Source organism: Sycon ciliatum, chromosome 7, assembly GCF_964019385.1.
Source record: "Sycon ciliatum chromosome 7, ocSycCili1.1, whole genome shotgun sequence".
Taxonomy (NCBI): Eukaryota; Metazoa; Porifera; class Calcarea; order Leucosolenida; family Sycettidae; genus Sycon; species Sycon ciliatum.
This window is the reverse complement of record NC_088649.1, coordinates 27786093-27810918: the sequence shown is the minus strand read 5'-3', so window position 1 is coordinate 27810918 and position 24826 is coordinate 27786093. Positions and strand designations below refer to the sequence as shown.

The 24826-nt window shown below is 49.0% G+C and overlaps 1 protein-coding gene across 2 annotated transcripts in view; it reads left to right on the top strand.

Annotated features, from left to right (window-relative positions):
* LOC135820641 (platelet glycoprotein V-like) overlaps positions 1-24826 on the top strand; it is a gene marked incomplete at its 5' end in the record, with an annotated part of 171686 nt that overhangs the window by 114365 nt on the left and 32495 nt on the right. For both annotated transcript variants that reach the window (XM_065333674.1, XM_065333673.1), the window contains 2 exon segments: positions 16640-16810; positions 23185-23300. In XM_065333674.1, coding sequence (XP_065189746.1) covers positions 16640-16810; positions 23185-23300 — 287 coding nt within the window.

Genomic DNA, 24826 nt, shown 5'->3' with positions numbered 1-24826 from the left:
CCCCCTCTACAGTTAACAGTGAATAGGAGGTTCTCTATTTGGGGAGTCAACCTTGCTTACCAGGCTCCTCATACGGCTCATTCAGCCTCTCACACTCAGACGGCTCACTCAGCCTAGAGGGCCTTGTCTGTCGTTTGCGGGTTTAGCTCCCAAACGCGGACCCGCATGCCCCGTGAGTCAAGCCCGGAGATAAACTAGTCTTTTGTCAGGTTGTCGAGGTCCCCCGTGGCCACCTGGAGGTAAGCTTGCCAGGCCAGGGAGCGAACCGCCTCACAGAAAGTACCCAGTTGTTCGTCTTTGGCCTGGCGACGAGCTTGAAACGTTGCGAGATGGAGGTCAACGCGCTGCGCTGGATCAAACCGAGCTTGCAGCGCCTGGACTAGCTATTGGCGGCCTCCGTTCCTAGTGGCCGCTGGGAGCGATTGGTAATACAGCTGGGCCTCACCTTCCAGTGGGAGGCCCAAGAACTGCGTCTGCTGAACGGGGTTCCAGTTGTTTACCGCGGCGAGCTGGTCGAAATGCATCAGCCAGGACGCAACGTTGATCTCCCGGCGATCCTTGTATTTTTCGGGCTGCACATGGTACGCCCCTCTCGGTGGTTGGGCAGGAGCGGGCGGAGCTGGAGCTGCAGCGGTCGCAGCGACGGGTACCACAGCAGGTACATTCGGTTGAGCCATCGGATCGGAGAACGTGTAAAGTAACAAAGTTAGGTATAGAATGAAAAAAAAACGAATTTACCGCTGCCACCAATTTGTAGCAGGCCGCAGTCTCTCGGAGGCAAGAATACACAAGGGTCTCAGTGAACACACTGTACCTGGCAATTGAAATGTAACTATAACTGGCAATGAAATTAACTGGCTCAAAAGAATCGGGAACAGCAGCTTTAATGCACAGGCAGACTCCGTATGCTAATGTACGGGGATACGCTATCGAACGGGGATATGCTATACGCTACACTACATCAGTTGAAAGAGCATGAATAGCTGCAAAATCTCTGAAAATTTTGTCTCGATCTGACCAGCCATTCAAGAGTCATGGCCGAAAGTGTGCCCTTGCCAGGAAAGATGTTTTTTATGCACGCTGTCATTTTTTGGCAGCACTGTATTTGAATCTGAGCAGACCGTGCGCAATTTTTTGGTATGATGGAAACACGCAAAAGTGTGCAGGATTGTGCTCCAAGTCCAAAAACACGTTTTTTAGCCACGTATTGGGCTGGACGGCGGCGGGCACCCTCGTGACGTTGCAGATATGTGGCTTGATTATTGTAGTTGACGTTGATTTAGTGACCTTGGCAAGTTTGAGTCGTGTCAAGAAGTCAGGTAGGATTCAGTACTAGGCAGTAGTGGAACGCGAGTGGTAGTCTTTGCCGATTTTTGAGGGCATCCTGGATTTGGTGTGCAGCGCTGTGGAAATGGCTTGCTGTGGAGGTCCCAGTGCTAGGTACCACCCCGTAGCATGTGCTAAACCTAAAAAAAATCTAAATTGACTTGGGTTTGTTGGGATCTGTGAGAGAACACACACTTGTTCCGTTGTAACAGATTCAAGGGCCCCGTCGAGGGGCCCTACTCCACCACCCATGGCTGCTTCTGGACTTGTTTTAGGTCTGGATACCGCGCACGGACAGAATGGGCACCAAAATGTTGAAAAATTGTAAATGCATTCTTTTGGCTCTTGGGTGGCTCGCACACCTTGGCACTATGCCGGAATTTGGAATTTGGCGTGGAAAGCCTATCAGCGAGGCGCAAGAACTTTTAAATCATGTCCAGAGGACCAGCATAGGGGCAGGAGTGTGTGGTCAAATTTTAACCCAAATCCATTGAGGGACACCAAAGTTACGGTCGATCGAATGCCATATGAAATTTATGGGTAGGCTGACCCCTTAAATGATCAATACAAAATACCTACGCTCCGTAGCCACCCGTGCACGCCAACGGCTTGGGTTCCTAAACAGAGCCGCCCACATCCTCACCTGCGCCGGCAGGATGACCGTATATAAGGCGTTCGTACCACCAGTCATGGAGTATTCGCCTCTTCTGTGGATCGGAGCTGTGCAGAGCCACCTCCAGCGCCTGAACAATGTTCAGCGCCACGGACTGGGTACTATCGGCCCTGGTGGACATCTAACCATCCTGGCCATCCACTGTACTGTTGCCTCGCTTGCCTGCCCGTACAAGCTGCACTGCTTGCCTGGTCCTCCGCATCTGCTCTCTGTTTGCCACAGTGTAATATCCCCTTGACCAGCCCCAGAACTCGCAGCGAGCACGGTAGTGTCATTGACCATGAGCACCAGCTAGGCATTTCCCAAATCGGCCCAATTTTGCGCCTAATCGGCTTTTCGATTGGCTATGAGAATGTCCAAATTCGGCCATATTATGATCTGCAAAGGCAGAATTCGGCTCAAATTAGTACTTGAAATCACCTATCACAGTATAGATGTAATGTTTATTCCCGTAGCTATGCAGAAGACGTTACTTCAGTAACGTCTGGCGCGAGCCAGGGTCCACACAGCTTTAATTCCCGTAGCTATGCAGAAGACGTTACTTCAGTAACGTCTGGCGCTAGCCAGGGTCCACACAGCTTTAATTTGGTATTTGTTTGTTTGTGTGTTTGTTTGTTTGTTTGTTTGTGTCACGCCTGGCGCTATCCGTATCTGACGGCAAAAAAGCATAGGATGTTATAAATTTTTCAATTCTCCTTTTTTCAGGCATATCCTGGGATTCGAACCCGCACTATCGCCCTACATGCATTCCCCCATACACTTCGCATTCATACCCATTCTTCCAAGTTGCTTCACGTTAATCTTGCGTTTGAAAGCCGTATTTGAATATTGCGGGCAGCTAGACGGTGTCGTATTACCCTCGATCGTACCTGTCCCGTACCTATTCCCTACCGTACCGTGCCATCAAAGATGGCTGGCCACAATGCATATTCAAATAGGGCTTTCAAATGCAAGATCACAATGTGAAACAACTTGGAAGAATTAGTATGTATGCGAAGTGTATCGGGGGCTGCATGCAGGGCGCGCGATAGTGCGGGTTCGAATCCCAGGTTTTAAAAAAAGGATTTTTTTAAAGAAAACATCCCTATGCTTTTTTTTGTCTAGGTCATCAAGGCAAAAAAAGCATAGCGCAGGGCCCTGAGCTTCCAAGCTCTCTCGTTTGGTGTTTGTGTGTTTGTGTGTTTGTGTCACACCTGCCGCTATCCCTTATCTGTCCCGTACAGTACCATAAAACACAGCTGGCCACATACAGCTGGCCGCAATATTCAAATAGGGCTTTCAAACGCAAGATCATAGCGTGAAGCAACTTGGTAGAATGAGTATGAATGCGAAGTGTATGGGGGAATGCATGTAGGGCGATAGTGAGGGTTCAAATCCCAAGTTATGCTAAAAAATAGGAGAATTGAAAATTTATAACATCCCTATGCTTTTTTGCCTAGGTCATCAAGGCGGTAGACGGTGTCGTATTACCCTCGACCGTACCTGTCCCGTACCTGTCCCGTACCTGTCCCGTACCGTACCGTGCCATCAAAGACGGCTGGCCACAATGCATATTCAAATAGGGCTTTCAAATGCGAGATCATAACGTGAAGCAACTTGGAAGAATTTTTTTTTTTTACTTGAAACCACGCGCCCAATTCGTAAAAGAAGAAAGAAGCAGGAAATGACAAAACAACAGACTAACAAGACATTGACTGAATGGGGCTGCAAATGCAACGCAGGGGTGGTGATGGGGTGCTGCAGGCTCCGCCGACCAATGGTTTCGGCATCCGCGCCTACTTCACGCATCAGAAAATCGGGAGAAGAAGAGAAACAAAAAAAAGATTGAAGAAGTATACAGCGAAAAGTATAGTGTGGAGAAAGAGAGAGAGAGAGAGAGAGAGAGAGAAAGAGAGAGAGAGAGAGAAAGAGAGAGAGGGAGAGTGAGTGAGTGAGTGAGTGAGAGAGAGAGAGACAGAGAGAGAGACAGAGAGAGAGACAGAGAGAGAGAGACAGAGACAGAGACAGAGAGAGAGACAGAGAGAGAGACAGAGAGAGAGACAGAGAGAGAGAGAGAGAGAGAGAGAGAGAGAGAGAGAGAGAGAGAGAGAGAGAGAGAGAGAGAGAGACAGAGAGAGACAGAGAGAGACACAGAGAGAGACACAGAGAGACACAAAGAGTGGATAAAACAAGGAAAAAGAGAGCAATACCTACGTGTAGATACTAGATAGGTGCGATTAGACTGAGTCAGTAGCCCACATCCAGTTCTTGGCACGCAGGTAGCGGTATACCTGCGTCTTGAATGCCTGCATTCGGCTGCGATGGGGAGGATGCAGGAGCAGATCACAGGGCAATGCATTCCACTGGTTGAGCACACAGTGGGGAAATGGTCGCTTCAGGACTAACGGGGTAGAGGCTGGCAGGCTGGCGTCCAGTTGAAACTGGTGGCCAGCAGCGCTGGCATGGTCGCTCCGGGTTCGCGGGTTGGCCGACTGCTGACGGCGAGCTGGCAAAACCGCGAGAAGTTGAGGTGGGCCCGTAATTACTTGTAGCTTGTATAAACAAGCTAGGGCAGCTACTGTCCGTCTGATTGCCAGACTAGGCAGGATTGCTCCCGGACCAATGATTCCGAGGGCCCTGTGCTGGACTCGGTTCAGTCGGCTGAGGTGGCTGGATGACGCTCCAATCCAGATAAGTGGGGCGTACTCCAGCAGCGGATGAACGAATGCTTTGTACACTGTTATGCGCCCAGCCGGAGGGAGAAGATGAGCTGACCGGCGCAAAAGACCAAGTCGCTGCCTTGCCCGGGTTGCAACAGACCGGAGGTGCTCCCCAAAAGACAGCTTCTGGTCAAAGAGGACGCCTAGGAGGGTGATCGAGTTTGCCTCGGAGACTTGTATTCCACCAAACATGATTGGCGGGAGGTGTAAGTCAGCTCTTTGGAGCGTTGCAGTCATTGCCTGGGACTTGGTGGGCTCACATGCAATCTTCCATTTCTGGCCCCAGTTATGCTGCCGATCGATTGAAAGTTGCAGTGAGTGCGCTGCACCTGCCGCGCTGCCATTCGACACAATGGAGTAAAGTGTGGTGTCGTCTGCGTATGCCTCCAGCTGGGCATCATCCACCAGAACAGAGGGTGCATCATTTACGTACAGTAAAAACAGTGTCGGGCCGAGTATGCTGCCTTGGGGAACGCCCGCAGTTATGGGGTACTGGGTAGACGTATAGCCACCCACCAAGCATCGTAATGAACGTGATGACAGGTACGACGACAGCCATGTGTGGAGTGGCCCAGTGATTCCTGCATTACGTGCCTTATGGAGGACACCACCATGGGACACGCGATCAAATGCCCCAGCAATATCAACAGCGAGGATACGAGCTGCTCCATTTCACCCGACAGCATTAACCCAGGCATGATGCAGAGCCTGCAGAGCATCAGATGTACCCAATCTTCTCCTGAAACCAAACTGGTGGGAGGTGAGGAGCTGATGGTGTTCCAGATGGTTTGTAACCTGGCTGTTCACAATAGTCTCCATCACCTTCGAGATGATGCTCAGCAACGAAACGGGGCGGTAGTTCTTGAGCACAGAACGCGAAGCCTTTTTGTGGATAGGAACCACGTTTGTCGTTTTCCACATCGTGGGTTGAATGCCTCGCCGGAAGCAGAGGAAAAACAGCTGACACAGTGGTGAAGCTAGTTCTTTGGCACACTCCTTGAGCACCCGGGCAGATATTTCATCCGGTCCCGATGCCTTTGACGTATCCAGTCTAGCTAGAACTCGACGCACTGCTTCAGGTCGGAAGTGAATGGTACTGATCGGTTGGGATGTGGGCAAGTCTTGGGGAGGGAGATCAGTAGTGGAGATATCGTCGCCGGGGATGCTACACTTCTTTGCAAAACACGTCCAAATGCCTCCGATTTCTCTGCACTTGTCGCGTACTCGTGGCCATCGGCGTCAGCAATCAGCGGTATATCTGTATGGCGCCCCATGCCACTTGCACACTTGAGCTTTGTCCACCACTGCTTGCTGTGCATGGACTCGTTTGATAAGCTGCGGCGTAGGCTGTCCTCCTTAGCCTGACGGGCTCGGAAGAGGGTTGCAACAGCCTCATTGACAGATGTCACAAATTGTTGCTTCAGTATGACGTCCTGGGGGGAGCGCCTCCAGGACCGCCAATGCCTGTCTTTGATGGCCATTGCCCGCGTGCACTCTGGGGTCCACCACTTTGGATCTGATGGCTTGGTGGTCATTGCCTTTGACGGAACGAACTGGGCGACGGCGTTGGATATCGTGGCAGTCACCTGCTGGCAAGAAGTGTCCGGGTCATCCGTCATGATGTCAGACCAGTTGGTATTCCTAAGGTGGGAGCGGAGACGGTTCCAGTCTGCTTGGTTGTAGCGCCAAACAGTTCTGTGGGTGCGCTTCTCTTGTTGCACTCGAGCGCGGAATGTGGCAACAACTACAGCGTGATCTTATATACCAACAGGAGGCAGCACCTCTACCTCCACTGGCTCCTGGAAGTCGGACATTATCAGGTCAAGAGTGTCGTTTCCGCGGGTTGGTTCTGCCACATGCTGGGTGAGGCCATGCAGGGCACACATATCCTCAGCGGCTTCGCCGGCTAGAGACGTCCTGCTGCTCTGAAGCCAACTGCTGTTGTGCACGTTGAAGTCCCCGGCAATTACGAGCTTGGCGCCTTGCTGTCGCACTCGATCGATTGTGCTGTCAATATGTTCCAGGATTGAGATGTCATGATCTGCACATAAACCTGGCCGATAAGCGGCACACACTGTAACACGACACCCTGTTTGTAGATGCACTGTAAGCCATATGACTTCCAGGTCACCGCAGGTTATCTGCTCCATGTGGCTATAGGCGAGGCCCGAACGTACCCAGACGGCGACTCCACCGCCTTGCGCTGTACGATTTCGGCGGATTGGCGGTGAATAGCCAGGTAGCGTGACATCCATTGCTGTACACTTCTCAGAGGTAAGCTTCGTCTCGGTGACGATTGCAATGTCCGGGCAGGTGGATATAACTGTGTGCTGAAACTCTCCAAATTTACTCAGCAGGCCAAATGCATTTGTTAGCAGTAATTTGAACAATGGTCCCTGGGTGGGCGGCTTCTGTCGCGGGAAGAATGGTTGGGCATGCGGGTTCATGAGTCCATTTTCTTGGAATCAGGGTGCTCCGGAGAGATCATAGACTCATGGCTGCGTGCCTTTCCATTGGGTGTGAGGCCTGGCAGAGAGTCTAGCTGGTTGGCTGTGCTATCCTTTGCTGCCGCTAGCGTGTTTCCTACTTCGATTTCTTGCTGAAATAGCTCGTTGCTGTCAGATACTGCCTGGTTTCTTTCGCCAGTTCCTGATGGCGATGAGTCATCAGTTCCTGATGACGATGAGTCATCAGTTCCTGATGGCGATGAGTCCGCAGTTCCTGCTGGCGAGGAGTTGTCAGTGTCATGCGACGAGTCATCAGTTCCTGCTGGCGGGGAGTCGTCAGTGTCACGGAATCGCCACTTCCTGCAGTACAGCCGGCCTGGCCAGTAGTTTCTCGATCGTAGTAGCCAACCATCTCGTGCATACATTGTAACGTGTGCAGCGGACGACTTCCGGGCTGGCTCACCAGCGCTCGACTGGAGAATGCTTGCAGACAGTCCATCCAGCGTTCTGTCAGTTGTGGTGGCTACTCTCTGCTGGATATATGTCGTCAGCTGGTCGGCTGTGGTACTACGTTTTAGGTTACCCACAAACCTTTTTCGGTCCACGAGGTTTGTGGTTTGACACTGTTGTCCAGATGTCACTGTCAGGGGAGAGTGGTGGTACAGATCGTTGTTGTTGTTGTTTGTTGCCTAGCAAACCAGTGTTTTGCAAACGGTTGGCGTCTTCACCTGTTGCACACATATCCGCATGCTTGGCTGCAGCGTGGGACTCACAACTACCGGTACGGTGCGCGTCCCCAGCGCTGTCCGTTGCTACAGGCGTTGCCAACGGAGTTTCAGCAGAGTCTGTGCTACGGTGCACCGTACTATGCTGTACTTTGTCCCCCGTGACAGCTGTTGACGGTTTGCCGCTTGTCGTTGCGTGTCCAGCTCCAACTGCCCTTGACCTTGGCCTGCTGCTGCTCATCGATTTCGCAATGGCAGATGCCTTGAGGGTGACCAATTCCTCCTTTAGTCCTTTGACTTCTGCAGATAGCTCAGAAATTCTGCGGCTCATCCTCGCCGCACTGTCTGCGGATTCTGTGGCTAGGGAAGATAGTGTCTGCACAACTCCTAACAGCGAGTGCTCGATCCCTGGGAGGGAACAAAGCAGTTTCGTCTGGGCACTTAAAGCGCACCCATGACGACGGCCTGCCACCGGTGTCCTATCTAGACTAAAATTACACTATACTATCTACCTAATACTATACCTTCCTCCAGTCCGGCCTGATGCCGGCTGGGCTGAAAAAGAGACAAAAAATCTACGAGCTCGAAAAAACGAACCGCACTCGATGTGCACTCAATTAGTATGTATGCGAAGTGTATCGGGTGGTGCATGCAGGGCGATAGTGTGGGTTCGAATCCCAGGTTATGTCTTTAAAAAAAAGGAAAATTTTATATGAATTTATAACATCCGTATGCTTTTTTTGTCTAGGTTATAAAGGCAAAAAAGCATAGCGTAGGGCCCTGAGCTTCCAAGCTCTCTCGTTGTAATCTGCAATGAACTGTCATTAAAACAGAAACACAAAATAACATGGCACCCATTTTGATAGTCCAGGGGATGGCCCAAGCCTGGTAAAGAGAATAAATAGAGAAAGGAAAAGACGGATATTTCCCAGGAAGTGCAAGTACAATAGGGATACAGTGCAAGTAGTTAGTTCTCACAACGCAAAGCCACACTGCGCAACAGCCAAAGCTGCTTACCGATTCTGATCAACGGCAGAGGAAGAGGCTGGACGTCGATGACCACGAATGGCAGCGGCAGCTTCTCGGATGAGGGCAAAGCCCAACCTCACTCGAAGAAAGGCAATCACCGACGAGAAAGACTCTCCTGTCTTTTCCGATACCATGGACGCAACCCTACGGTAGAGAGCCTTTGCTGCTTTGCTTTGCCCGCCAGTGCAACTGAGAACGATGGGGACAAATGACGCATGCTCGATATGCAGAACTCGTGCTTTGTAGCTTTGTCGCTTCTCCTTCTCGTGTCTGGCATAGATGGATACCAGGGAGGCGGGGTTTCGGTTTGAACGAGCATAATAGTCCGTGGGCCAAATCTGAAAAAGGCCTCCTAGAAAAATCTCGTTCCGACTTTTTGGCACCGCAATTTTATTGGCCACGTCTACTCTAGATACTTTACTGACCAGGATTCCGGTTGTTGTCACTCTGACAACTTTCTGAAAGGTATCCAACGAGCGCCTTTTCCATGTTGAGAATTTCTCTCTCGGCGACCATTGTTTGTATGCACCATGCATGCATGCATGTACATGTACACCCACATGTATTGTAGGTATACATGTACATGCATGCACTCCTGCATAGATCCATGTGCCGTGCAGTGCACGCATATCGAGTGTAGCTTGCACTGTTTGCATGCATGCATCTCAGCTGTTCGATCCAGGTTTGAGAACTGATCGCGTGACACCGACACTGACAGGTCACCCAGTATGTTGATTATTTTATTGTTGAGCCATCTCCACGTCCTTCCATTTCTGGATTGTTTCTTGCTTTCCGTTTCTCCATTATTCCAAAGGATGCTGTGTACATGCTGTGTACATGCTGTGTACATGCTGTGTACGTGTAGCTCTGACATTGGTATGCACTGGGCTACTGGCTGTAACTCTTGAGGTGCTCATCATTTAATTTGAAGTGAATCTTTGCAAGTCTGTGGGCAAGTAGCAATAAAGCGTCGTGATGAGGAGTTATAGCCCTTCACCCAGATACTGATGTGGAGAATTGCGTGAAATAATAATAGTAGGAACAAATGAAGCTGTTGCTGTAGATAATTAAGCTGAGCGCAGGGAGCCTTGTGGAAGTGATGTTTCACCTGGAAATGGAGGCTTTCGCGTCGCCCCGCACACACTCTTCTCTAGCTGCTCCCGTCGTAACGTTAGCTCCCAGCACGAAGAGCTGCACATTTGGGGAAAGGTGAAACGGCAGCAATCATACCGGAAGAACGCAGTCCGATCAACAAGCAAATATGAATACATGCTTCTGCCAAGTTCTTACAAGCAGCAAATATGAGAAAAGACGAAATGACCAAGTTGCCATTGATCTCTCAGCTAGGGATGCGGGAAGCATGTTGTTACGTGTTTCTTCGATCTCGGTAATTCCTTTGATCGTGTATGGCATCAAGGCTTGCTGAAAAAGCTGAGCCACTACGGTGTCGACGGCAAGGCTCACAATTGGCTCGAAGCCTACTTGACAGGACGCGGGTGCAGGTTGAAGGCACAACATCCGCCTTCATACCAATACCAGCCGGAGTGCCCCAGGGCTCGGTCCTGGGACCACTTCTGTTCCTGGCGTACACCATTGACCTGCCCACTGCCTGTGAAAATGCTACAACCTCGTGTAGCCAGTTCCCGGACGACATCACACTAATTGCCATTGCAGGCAGCTACATTGAATGTGAGGCTGCGCTACAAAGAAGCTTCGATGCCGCAGCAGAATGGCTAGAGCGCTGGCACCTGCTAGTCAATAAAACAAAAACCGTCATCCTCCCGTTCTACCATGCTAACCGACCCCCACAACGACTACCCCAAATAAAACTTGGGCAAACCCTACTAGAAACAGTAACACAACATCGTCACCTCGGCATCATCTTTCAGCACGACCTAAGATGGTCAGCCCACCTACACTTTGTGCTGAAGAAAGCTGTAAAATCTCTTAATATTCTCTTTAGGCTCAAATCAACTCTACACACAAAATCACTCTCTCTCATTTACAAAACATATATCCTGCCTATAATTGAATATGCATGCATTGCTGTCACCCCGCTCTCAATCGCAGCCCTTGACCGTCTTGAGCGAATCCAGCGCAAGGCGGCCAGAATCTGCCTCCGTCTCCCCCTCTACACTTTTTTTTTTTTTTTTTCTTACTAAAAAACACAGCCCTACTAATAATCAGTGGAAGAGGACAACTGTAATGACGCTGGACAACAAGACAAAGGGGAGTAGGGGCGATGTGTCGATGTGGTTGGCGAGGCTCATCCGACCGGAGGTCTCGGAATCATAGCCTACGACCAGGCATCGTTAGGAATGCAGCTAGGGAGGGAGGGAGATCAAGTGAGAAAGAGAGAGAGAGAGAGAGAGAGAGAGAGAGAGAGAGAGAGAGAGAGAGAGAGAGAGAGAGAGAGAGGGGAGAGGGAGGGAGAGAGAGAGGGAGAGAGAGAGAGAGAGAGAGAGAGAGAGAGAAAGAGAGAGGGGGGAGAGGGAGGGAGAGAGAGAGAGAGAGAGAGAGAGAGAGAGAGAGAGAGAGAGAGAGAGAGAGAGAGAGAGAGAGAGAGAGAGAGAGAGAGGGGGGGAGAGGGAGGGAGAGAGAGAGAGAGGGGGGGGGAGAGAGAGAGAGAGAGAGAGAGAGAGAGAGAGAGAGAGAGAGAGAGAGAGAGAGAGAGAGAGAGAGAGAGAGGGAGGGAGAGAGAGAGAGAGAAATAAATAAATAAAATAAAACAAGAAAGAGATGAGAAGAGAAATAAAACAAGAAAGAGATGAGAAGAGAAATAAAATAAAACAAGAAAGAGATGAGAAGAGAAATAAATATAAAACAAGAAAGAGATGATGGACGAGGGTAGTTGCTCATTGACGGGTGGCATAGCCTCACAGGGAGTCCGTAGCCCAGAGCCAATTCTTTTGACGCAAGTGGCGATGGACCTTCGTCTTGAAGGATTGGAGAGACTTCAACTGGGGCATCGGATCCGGAAACATGTCTTGCGGAAGCCTGTTCCATTCATCCACCACACCATATGGGAACGAACGCTGGAGAAAGTTGGGGGCCGTAGGGAGGAGCACTGCTTGTAGCTGATGCTGGTGGCGGACACGGAGCTGCGACCTTGTCCGCGGGACGAGGCTAGCTTCCTGGCGAGGCGGCACGAGCGCAGAGAGATCTGGATGGTCTTGAAGGCACATTAGCTTGTACATGTACGTGAGAGCGTACACTTGGCGGCGGGCAGCTAGGCTCTGCAGCAAGGCGTCAGGACCAATGATAGCAAGGGCCTTCCGCTGTACTCGGTCGAGACTTTGCAGGTGAGAGTTGGCTGCGCCCATCCATGTCAATGGTGCGTATTCGAGTACAGGGCGTACGAAGCCTCTGTACGTTGTCAAGCGTCCTTCACGACCAAGGAAACTTGATGCTCGACGCAGAAATCCTAGTCGGGCTACGGCACGAAGAGAAACATTGCGGAGATGGCGTCTGAAGGTGAGTTTGCCGTCGAAGGTCACTCCCAGAAGCTTCAGCTCGTCCCCACAGGGAATATCATGGGCTCCGAACGTTACGTCTGGGAGTGGCCAGGGGTTGCGGTGGTGGCCAATATGCAGCAGCTGCGACTTTGTCGGCTCAAAGCGAATTTGCCATTGTTCTCCCCAGCTACTCAATCGATCCAGGCTAGATTGCATGTCTGCAATACTGCCAGCAGAGTCATGTCTGGATCGTATGATGGTGTACAGCGTGGTGTCATCTGCGTACACACCCATTCGTGTTGATGGGGAAAGACAAGTCTCAGCATCGTTGACATACATCAAGAATAAGGTGGGTCCCAGGATGCTGCCTTGGGGTACGCCAGCTTTAATCTGGAATTGAGCAGATTCCTGTCCATTGACGATTGCGCTTAGTGTGCGATTCCGCAAATAGTCCCGTAGCCACTGCAGCAGGCTACCGCCAATACCGAGAGTGGCCGCTTTGTGTAGGACGCCGGGGTGCGACACGCGGTCAAACGCACCAGCAATGTCGACAGCCAGGACGTGGGCACAGCCACCAGAACCAGCTGCCAGCGACCAATCATGCCCAAGCACTGCTAGTAGGTCCGCTGTTCCAAGGCCACTGCGAAATCCGTACTGCTTGGTTGACAAGAGATGATGTTTTTCAAGGTGATTCACAATTTGACAGTTCACAATACGCTCCATCATTTTGGAGATGATGGGGAGGAGGGAGACTGGGCGGTAATTCTTAGGGTTGGATAGGCTGCCCTTCTTGTAGACTGGCACAACTCGAGCACTCTTCCAGGCCTCTGGCTGGACACCCTTACGGAAGCACAGGGCGAAGAGAGACGTGAGAGGCGATGCAAGTTCATGGGAGCACTCTTTGAGCACTCGGGCAGGGATGTTGTCCGGACCGGACGCCTTGCCAACGTCGAGCTGGTTCAGGAGGCGTTTCACTGTTTGCAGGCGGAAGTGGATTCGGCTAAGTGGGGTGACCCCGGGTTGGCGAACATGAGGGAGATCCCCCGGGCCCAAGTCATCATCTCCAATGCTACATTTATTGGCGAAGTAGCGACCAAGGCAGTTCGCTTTGGCAGCATTCATACGGAGTTGGTGACCAGCGTCATCTACCAAGCATGGTATAGACGAGCCATGACTGGCGCCAGCAGCAGATTTGAGCACCGACCACCATTGCTTGTCTTTCAGGCCTCCGCGTGACAGTTTCCGACGAACTCTCAGTTCCCAGGATGTGCGAGCTCGCACATTCGCGAGGATAGCATCTTCTACTGAGCGCATGAAGCAAGCCTTGTGGGCTTCGCTGAAAATATTGTGTCTCCAGGCCTTCCATGCCTTGTCTTTAGTGTTCAATGCTGTGGTGCACTCAGGAGTCCGCCATTTGGGGTCTGCTGGGCGGGTAACAAGCTGCTTGGCGGGGATAAATTTCTGCATGCCACTGGAGATGACGTCACTTAGCTTCCTGCAGGACTCTTCAGGGTCGTCAGTCACAATGGTGGACCAGTCAGTAGTGCGATAGAAGGCCCGCAGGCGCCCCCAGTCTGCCTGATTGTAGCGCCAGACAGTCCTGGAGGTAGCTTGCTCAGCATCAGGGGCGAGGTAAAAGTCGGCAAGAACAACCCCATGGTCAGAGCGACCAAGTGGCGCTTTGACAGTGGTGTCGATAGGAACGGGCATGTTGGAGAGGATGAGGTCCAGGGTGTTCAGACCCCTAGTTGGCTGCAAGACATGCTGGTGGAGTTGATGCTCAGCACACAATTCTTCTAAGGCCTCTCCAGCTACAGTTGTTTTGCTGCTGCAGAGCCAAGTCTCGTGATGGACATTAAAATCCCCAGCTAGCACTATGTGAGTGCCGTGAGTGCGGGCCACGTCTAGTGCAGGTCCAAGATACTCAATCAGACAGGTGTCGTTGTCCGCACAGGATCCAGGCCGATACAAGGCACCGATAACAACAGATTGTTGCGTGGAAAGACTCACGGCGAGCCAGAGGACTTCGTGGTCATCAGTGGGAATCTGGTCGAGGTGCACTACTGGGAGGCCGGACTTCACCCATACAGCAATGCCGCCACCAAATGCATCCCGGTCACGTCGGATGGGAAGCGAGTATCCTGGAAATATTGTCTCAGAGGCTACGGTCTGGGCCGAGAACTTCGTTTCTGTGATAACCGCTATGTCGACGTTATCGTTGAGCAGTGCATGCTGCAGCTCTCCCAGCTTGTTGGTGAAGCCAAATGCATTGGTCACCAGCCAGCGGAGCGGCGGAGCTCCACTGATCATTGCGGGGTGCCAGCAGATGCCGTGCTGTCGCTGTCAGCGCTGTCAGCACCATCCAGTGTAGGGTCACCTCTCGCAGCGCCGGCAGGGTGTTGTCGATTGGGCTTCGGGCGGTCTCGGTACTCCCATGGCCGGGCGTATAGAGGCCTTGGCCAGAAGTCCGGAGTTGTCACGAGGCTCAGGTCTGTGGCATCTATACAAATCCTAGCTGACACCTTTCCCGTCTGCGTTGTGTGGATGCTGCTGTTGTGAACACTGGCCGTTGATCCCACTGCCTCAGCGCGCCGCTTCACGAAAGTTTTGATGCTCTCTTCAGAGCAGTTTGTACCTAGGTTGCCCACAAAGATTACTGTTTTCTTGGCCCTGGGGGGTTCCTGTGCAACTAATTGCCAGCTGTCGTCAGCAATGATGTCCAGGGTCTGGGGCTCGTTGTCGTCGTCCTCCAGCTCCAAGTTGCGCTGGCCAGCATGCTGCACGTCGCCCTCATCAGTCGTGGCCCGCGTGGCATCCTGGGACTGGTCCCGCGTGGCATCCTGGGCCTGGCCCTTGCGCGTACGGGTACGCCGTCGACTCTGCGGAGTACGAGTTCTCTGGGGTTCGTCAGCTGTGGCAGGCCGAGGAGAAGCAATGGCGGACTCCCTGAGGGCGACAACCTCCTCGTTCAGCCCTGCAATTTGCCTCGATAAGTCGTCAATTCTGTTATTCAGTCATTCTTCGCGGTCTGCGGACTCCGTTACCAATGCTGCTAACGTCTTCATCACATCTACTACCGACGACTCGATCCCGGGGGGGGGGGGGGGGGGGAGCACAACAGCTTTACCTCGGAATCCGCCAGTCCACGAACGGCAGATTTAGTTGGAGGCATGGCGGAGGTGACCCAACGCTATCAGATGCCTACCTAGTTTTCTACTACTACTACAAACTAATACCTAAATCCTAATGTTTGAAACCATGTGCAGACTTTCTTCCATTTTTGTCCCAAACCAAGAGCATACTCCTCTGAATCATTCAACACTGCTCCATCGGCTCGAATGGCCGACAATGTTCTCTCGCCGCAAAGTGAAGCTCACCCTTCTTGCTCACCCAATAAAATACCAATATGCCCCACAACACATACGCTTGCTCAACACCCCCGCTCAAGTTATGGCCCAGTACAGCCTTCGACACGCACGCACTTAGCACCTCCCACCCTCCAGAACCGATCGCTGTAAAGACTCCCCACTGTACAAGTCCCTAGAATACTACAATGCCCTCCCTGCTAGCATTCGTGACATCTCCTCCCGACCTGCTTTCAAACAAGAAATCTGCTCACTGCTGATTAACTCAATCTGCTCCTGCAGCGCTCACCCTCTCCCATACTTGTAAAGTTCAAAGTGATGTAAATCACTTTCCAACTGTTCAACCCACAATCTCACCTTCTCATAAATTTATCTCTTATTGGCGATGGTGCCATCGGGAGAATAAAGAAGTCAAATTCAAACAACAAACAAGGATAGAACAAATTATAATGATGTGAATAGCTTAATCAATGAGGTGCAAGAGAAGCACACTATCAGTTCGTCGTTGCTACTAATGCTAATGTCAATTAACTACTCAAGAGCTTCTTCCAGCAAATCGCGCAACCGTTTGCGGCAGGCTTTTACTTATGGCTGGTGTTGCCTTGAAGCTGAGGCATGTCTCTGAACCTCGGGTGCACTGGATGGTCATGAGGTTGCTCAGCATTTTTGTACTCAGGCTGTTGCGGCTCGATGTTTTGGGCTCCCCGATCTGCGAGAGGTTGCGCTCAATTGCAGCAGAAGAATGGGGAATGGCGAGCAGAGCAATTGCCAGCTGGACAACAAGGCTGTAGCGAGACGATCATTGACCATTGCGTGGATATCCACACAATGGTGCTTTTGCCTATGTCGCTATCCATGTGCTGCTATTCAATGTACACATACAAATTGCCTTCATGCTCTTTTCTTATCTTGGTCTGTAGGTATCTGGGCAGAAACAAACTTTCAAGCCTTCCTCAGATTATATATGGGAACCCAGGAAACGAGGTAGTGGTAGCGACTGGGCTGGATTTGCCATTTCAAGAAAGCGGGATCGAAATCGGGAGCGGAAGCGGCAGTGGCAGTGCTGGTGAAGGGAGCAAATTAATCATATTGTAAGTTAAAATATACTCTAGAAACCTCAGAGCAATGCTCACATGGTGTGGTGGTCTTGTCTTTCTTCTATGCTCTATAGTCCATTGGTTTCAGTGGCAAAATCATTTTCCAACCCTCGGGCCATTTCGAGGTGCTCCTCATTTCACCTGCCGATCTTCGACCGTTTACAGAAAACACATTCACAGAAGGACCAATCACAGAATGACCATTCGGAGAACAACGTTTCTCAGAATGACAGTCCAGATTCACCGAAATATCTATTCATCGAATTTTCATGCAGAGACTTTTGTTTCATCGAATCCCGATTCACAGATATATTTTTTCATCGAATCGACACTTCGTAATTTCAAATTTTGACTTCACGAAGAATTTCAAAGTGTTACGAAATTAGAGGCCACATGCGACGTACTGCTCTTTTCTCTCCGAAACTCAGCACTTGCAAGCCAGATATGAAAGAATGGACAGTTCACCGAGAATTACTTATATTTGGCCCAAATGTCCACGTGGGACAAAATTTGCAATGTTAATGAAAGTTTGCTGTTGTGAAGACTGTGAAATGGATATTGAGCAAGGACGGGGCTAATATTCTCGCAGAAAAGGGGGACAGGGGGAGAGAAGGGGGAGGAGGCGGGAAGTGGAAATAATGGCATTAAGCATACACTGTTAAAATGTAAAGCGAGGCTTTTTCCAGGCTCTGCACCAGTACTCGTCCACCACGGCCCCCTGCAACCTCCTCCTCCCCCTCCCCCTGCCCCATCACACATAAAGTGCACATAAAGTGCACATAAAGTGCACATAAAGTGCACATAAAGTGCACATAAAGTGCACATAAAGTGCACATAAAGTGCACATAAAGTGCACATAAAGTGCACATAAAGTGCACATAAAGTGCACATAAAGTGCACATAAAGTGCACATAAAGTGCACATAAAGTGCCGATTCTCGAAATAAAATGTCAACTACATGTATCCGGATGATCCATTATTCGAAATGCTTGCTTGCATTGAATTGAGGGGTAGAAGATGAGTTTCACGTTGTTGATTTTCCTCGATAGGGGCACCATTCAAGCGATTCACAACAGGTTTGAGTCAAAATGCGTAACAATAGTGTCATTAATTTAGAGGAGTTTGAGGGGCCGTTTGCATGAGAAAAATAAGCCCGGGCTTATTCAACCCTAGGCTTACGATAAGCCCGCCTTGATCTGTCACCCAGTCATTTTAAAGCGCGCGTTTACATGGTCAGGCGGGCTTATTCAGCTCGCCCCGAGCTGAACTAGCCCTACCCTTGACCCCCGAGCTTATCCAACCCCCAGGGCTTATTTTGTCATGTAAACGGTCAAGAAGGGCTTATAAGCGAGTTTTTCCGTATTTTTCGATTTTGCCTCGTGAACCTGAGAGAATGTGGCCGTGGACAGTGCGTCTCTTTTATTTATTTCTTGGTATGTTTTCTTCTGGTTTTTGTCCAGTGGAAGGTCCTAGCCCATCCTTCACCTTCTCGAAAAATAAGTGACAATTGGAAAGGCAGTAGAAACCTGAGCCGGCATTTCTTGATCCAAATTTCATCAGACACGAACATTTACCACTGCGTTCATGTGCGATTTGAAAAATAAAATGCGCGCAGAACTCGCAGTCACTCACCTGAACTCGGTCCCGTACAGCCGTCATGTAAACGGTTGAAAAATAAGCCCGAGGCGAATAAGCCCGGGCTTATTTTCCTCATGTAAACGGCCCCTGAGTGCGTCTAATTCCTGTTGCACTGCCGAATAGAATGAAAAATGATGAAGACATTTCTGGAATATTTGAAAAGGCGGCGAGGTGACAAACGTTTTGGAAGGGATGGCAATAAAACAGAATTAACTGAGGTGTCATGTCACAAAGGATTTATTGTGATGTCACGAACAAATTGTAGATTCCTACTATTGTTAACCGCAATCAATAACACAAGCTGAATCGACATTTGTGTATACTTTATTCATGCAATGTAAAACTGTGGAGACAATGCAATAAAACGATGAAAATAGGAGGAAATAGTGTACATACAAATTAGGATCCAAGAAAGTTTTCGCACAACATTCATCAGGAATCGTCGTTGTACTTAAGGATACTGAAAAATTGAACTATAATAAGAAACCAAAGTTAGAGAAATAATACCAAAATCCTTCAAAATCACCCTGGAGTGCAGTAGAGAGTTTTTTTGCTCTGGTTTTCAGTGGTGTATTTTTGGTAAGGTGAGCCCATTGTGGCTAGACTTTGCAATAATGAGGTCAGGAATGATAAGCGTAGATGTCCAAGACCAATTTGGCGATCATGATCCAACTGTTGGCGCAATGCCGGAGTCCAGCTCTCAAACTTCTCTTGCCCAGCTCATAGAATTGTTCCAAGCCGAACGAAGCACAGCGGAAGACAGGGAGAAGAGGCTTAAGGTTCGCATAGACCTGTTGACTCAACAAGTACAATCTTTGACGCTGATGATCACGAATGCTACTTTGCATTCGGTTGAGTCAACATCAACTAGCTCGGCCGCCATTGCCAGTGCAGGCGAGAAGAAGAAACGTAAGCACACAGCAGCACAGCAGAGTGGAAGCAACAACAGAAAAGACCGTACGACCTCTAGTACGTTGGCGTAGGTTGAGACCCCGCTTCGTTCAATCGGCGACTTTCAAACGGATTCAAATAGTGATTCCCACGGTCACGGCTGGCGATGCAAGTGATGCGCTTTCCCGTTTTCAAAAGTTTGAAGATTTGTCCGAAGATAGTGATTGCAATGGTGCACAGTGGAAGGTTGTCACATCGAAAAAACCAACAGAGAGAAAGAGTGTCTTGTTCATAGGAGATTTGAAGAAGGATATGTCAGTGGAGCAGCTGGAAAACGTCGTTGTGAGCAGAGCGGATTGTGCTGGTGTTTCTGTTCGTGTCTACAGTTTCAAAGTGTTTTCGAAGGCAGACTTGTCATCTGCACGGATTGTTATAAACTCTAGCACCAGCGGTTTTGTTGAACACCGACGATTCTGGCCCAAGCCAGTGTACGCCAGGCAGTGGAAGTTTGAGGACACCAAGAAGCCCCAACATGAATCCAATAATCGCTCCAATTCCGTCGCCAACTAGTCTGTTGGAGATGGACAGGCTATGGACTGAATCGTCACCCATGGATCTGTCAGCAGCAATTGCGTTTCTGAACGTGTGTATTTTGCGCACTAAAGTAGCTGAAGTCAAGGAGTTCATGTCCTCAAGGAGCATACATCTGTTTGGAATTGCAGAGACCTGGCTTAAACCTTCAGTAACTGATGGCGAGTTTTCAATTCCTAACTAAACATAGTTTCGTAAAGACCGCCGATGGCATGGTGGAGGTGTGTGTGTGTGTGTCTACTGTCATAAGTCGCTAGCAATACGTCGCAGATTGGACTTGGAATGTGAGACCTTAGAACTACTATGGCTTGAGCTTGGCACTGGCGAGCAGAGCATACTCGTTGGATGTGCACACCGACCACCCAACATGCGTGCTGCTTACTGGGAAGATTTCGTGGAGAACATTGAGTATGCTTACCAAGGTCGTCAATCATCTACAGTGCTTATTGGTGATCTGAATTTTGACTTTGGCAATACGCAAACTGGTTCTGCACACCCCGTACATCGCATCCTCACCCGTTTGGCTTAAAAAATTACGTGAACGCTCCTACCAGAGTCACTAGTCACTCACAATCTACCGCAAACTGGTTCTGCACACCCCGTACATCGCATCCTCACCCGTTTGGCTTAAAAAATTACGTGAACGCTCCTACCAGAGTCACGAGTCGCTCACAATCTACCATAGCTATCCACCTATCCACCACCCCCATTCAAGGTCCTTGTGAAATTGTGTACCTGGATATCAGCGACCATTATGCTGTCTTAGCTCGTCTTCCTTGCAAATCTAGCTCAAGACGCCAGGGTGAAACAATGACAAAGAGCCGTCGCCTTCATCGTGTTGATTGGAATACTTTTCAAGTGGACTTAGCCTCTACACTGAATTCATCATTTAACGAGGATTCCATCAATAGTATGGCATGCTCTGTCACAGATGCCATTGTTACTACTCTCAATAAGCATGCTCCGATCACTTTGCACCGTGGTAAGGAACGTCGTCCTGGCCCTTGGCTCACAGATGAACTTGTTGCATGTGTTCGAGAGCGAAACCGGCTTCACCGTCGCCTTCGGCGAAATCATGCAGATGCTATACTACATGCTGCTCACCGAGAAGCAAGAGCCAAAGCCAGGCGCCTTGACCGGGGGCTGAAAAATCTCTATTTCATAGAGCAATGTGCTACAGCAGATCAGAAGAAGCTTTGGGCAGTCATGAACACCGTAACAGGCAGAACGAAGAGTCGGCACGCACCACAAGTAACTGTCCCAGAGCTAAATGATTCATTTGGAGCCATTGTCCATGATCCCCATCGACCAGCCACATTGCCAATGCCAGCTGGCCCAACTGGCTCAGTGGGACTGACATCTTTCACTGCAGTTCAGATTCCTGATGTTTCCAAGTGCTTACACCGCATCAACCCCACTAAAGCTACTGGAAGCGATGGTGTTCCTGGTATAGTACTTAGCCGCTGCTCAGTCACCCTAGGTCCATATGTAACTCGTATTATAAACATATCCCTATCCGGTGGAAAGGTGCCAGTTTCTTTCAAGAGATCACATGTGAGCCCACTCTTCAAGGGAGGCGATGCGACATCGGCAAAGAACTATAGACCTGTTTCATTGTTACCTATCGTCTCACGTATATTGGAGTATTTTGTTAAGCAACAGCTGACAAACTTCTTGAGTCGTCATTGCCTACTCCACCCATCTCAGTTTCTATACCGTAAGGGTCATTCTACCGAGGATGTCCTGATCCTTGCCACCAACCATTGGTTATTAGCTAAATCTGAACGCAAGCACACGGGCATCGTCATGGTTGACATGTCCAAAGCATTTGATAGAGTTGACCATCGCCAGCTTATTCAAATCTTCTTTGAGTTTGGGCTTGGTGGTGTGGTGCTGCAGTGGTTTTGTTCATACCTGTCCGAACGTCAACAGTGTGTCAAAATCAAAGACCAAATTTCAACGCCAGTTCCATGCTCCAGAGGTTTTCCTCAAGGAAGTGTACTTGGACCTCTCTTATTATTTTGTTCTCTACATCAGTGATATAGCGTCTGTGTTTCCACATGAAGTTTGCAATCAAGAGTTTGCAGATGATATCGTTGTTGATTACTCCGACCGTGACCCTGCTGTTGTTTGTGCTGTGCTCACGACAGCAGTCACCAATTTTTCGTCCTGGCTTGAGGACAAAGGTTTGCTATTGAACTCAGCTAAGACTCAAGTGATGATTATTCGTGCCAGAGGTGCGTTTGGCGCTGCTCCGTCACTCGTCACCTGCAACAACAGTGTTCTGCAAGTCACACACGTGGCAAAATCCCTCGGTGTGTTTATTGATGACCAGCTAACTTGGGCACCCAACATCGAGTTTCTGGCGAAAAAATTGGCGGCGACCACTGGACAGCTTTGGAGGCATGGCCGGGCCTTGTCACTGAAAGCACGTCGAATGTGGTATATGTCTATGATACTATCTCATCTCTGTTACGCCTCTAATTGCTTCTTTCTTGCGCTTTCACGGTCTCGGCTAAATTGCCTTGTGAAACTGCATAAGTCTGGTATTCGTGCTGTGTTTCAGGCTCCCCGCCGCACTGCAACAGCTCAAATGCTTGCTAAGTTATCCATGCCATCACTTCACCAAGTCCTTTTACAGAAGCTGCTTGTATTTGTTTTCCGGTCTATACACGGATCTGCAAGCTCTCTTTTTCAAGATTATTTTGTATTACTTGCCCAGCCTCAGATACCACTTGCTGATCGTATAGTCACCCATGGGCAGCTGCATAATTTACTTCGCATCCCATTCCTACCCAATCCTGCTGGGAGATGTTCTATCCAATTTCTGGGCAGCACCACATGGAACTCTCTACCCGATGCTACCCGCTCTCTAACAAACCTTGTTCATTTTAAAAAAATCTCTTTCAGATCTTGATCTCACTTCACTCCATTAGCTATTGACACACTAGTACGTTCTGTACCCTGTCCATCATCAATATTATCTACATGTACAACCACAACACACATAAAATACACTGCTGCATGGTATTTTTATAAGTGTCCTGCTGACAGTCATGACATCTTATTACTTCCCATGCTGTTCATATTTGATCATATTATCTATCATACTATTATATTTTTCATCATAGCCTAGGAGCTGTGGCATCATTTATGATCCACAGCAAGAAGGTAGCAGCTGTGGTCACACAGGGTTCAGACAGGATTTCACTAATCCACGCTATCATGCACTTTTATGTTGCGTTCAGGAATATCCGAAACAACGCACTCATTGCGGGTCATCAACTATGCAGAGCGTTTCCTCAAGGAACACCGGAGAATCTTAATGTTCTAGCAGACTCTGCAGTTAGTGAATACATCAGCAGTAAGTATTCCTGTGCTCTCCCGGCCAGTGCAAAGCAGAATGTTCCCATCAGTCATCGAAGATAATGTATAAGGCGTCAAAGTGGATCTTGATAAGTAATTAGCGCAATGATAAGCTTCCAATTTGCAAAATCAAAGGCAGACTACTAGGTTATAAAACGCTTTGAAAGAGATATAGATTAAAATGAAGAGATCTTTTTCACAATTTCATGACGAACAATACCAAACAACTACAAATACGACATGCTTCCTTCTGAACACAACATTCAGGGTCTAACTTGCGTAGTGTACAAAGTTTCACAGCAAGATGTAGCAGAAACCTGAAAAAAGTACATTATCATGTCAGCCGGAACGTTCACCTTTTGTGAGCGGTTGTCTTCGTTTACATTTTTTTTTACGAGAAACCACGAACCTCGAGAACAGAAAACTGCATGATAGAGGTGGTTGCAGACGCAACTGTGGTGGTGAAACTGGAGCATCTCCGCCGACCTGAGGTCTCGGCTTCAGCGACACTTCAGAGCACCAAAAACTGGGGAGGAGTAGGCACAGGGGGAGGGGAGGGGAGGGGGTACATTTATATAGAGGAAGGAAAAACAGAAAGATGATACATGTGATAGAGGAAGAAAAATAAATAAAAATAAAATAAAAATAATAAAAATAAAAATTCGACGAGGAGACAATATTTTAAAATATGGTCTCCATCGCTTACATTGTTAATAAAGTAGTCCACATGTCGCTTCAGCTCGTCCTACTTATTGCCATAATAAAAATAAAAATGTGAAGAAATTGTGTAGAGAAAGAAAGGGATTCAAAAAAGTTTTCGCACAACACTCATCAGGAATCTTCGTTGTACTAAAGGACACTGAAAACAAAATTGAACTATTATAGAAAATCTAAGTTAGAGAAATAACACTTAGAACAACAGCAGTGAAATTTACAAGTGTGAATTTTAACAGTGAAAGCGAGAGCAATAACGAATGGGTGTACTAACACTAAACTTGCAACTGAAAAGTGAACAAAGAAGAGAAAGAAAGAAGGAAGGACAAAGTGATAACAAATAACAGCAGTACATTACACCTAGAACATTAACGGCCAAGCTTGGCCGCACCAAACATGACACTTTACTTGAACAATTTCAACCCAATTATACTATCTTTCTGTACACACAAATTAGGCTTATACAGACGCTGACAGATGGCTTCCAAAACCGTTACCTGTAGTATTTAACTCTTTGTTGGTTACTGTGAGTCGAAGATTGATGATTCATTGTGGCCTGACCTTTATGACATTGTACGTTTCGTGGACGATCATTCACATATTTTGATAATGAGGAGCGTAGTAACGAGTTTCTGGACGTGTTAAATGGTATTCACCCTGCCCTTCGTTTCACATGTGAGCATGAACAGTCCAACAAGTTGTCATTTCTGGATGTGCTGGTGGAAAAAACATTCATTGACATTTGTGGGAAGCACTCTTTGGAATGCCCTTCCCAGCGATATTCGCCTCCACAGTGCGGCGTTTGCCTTT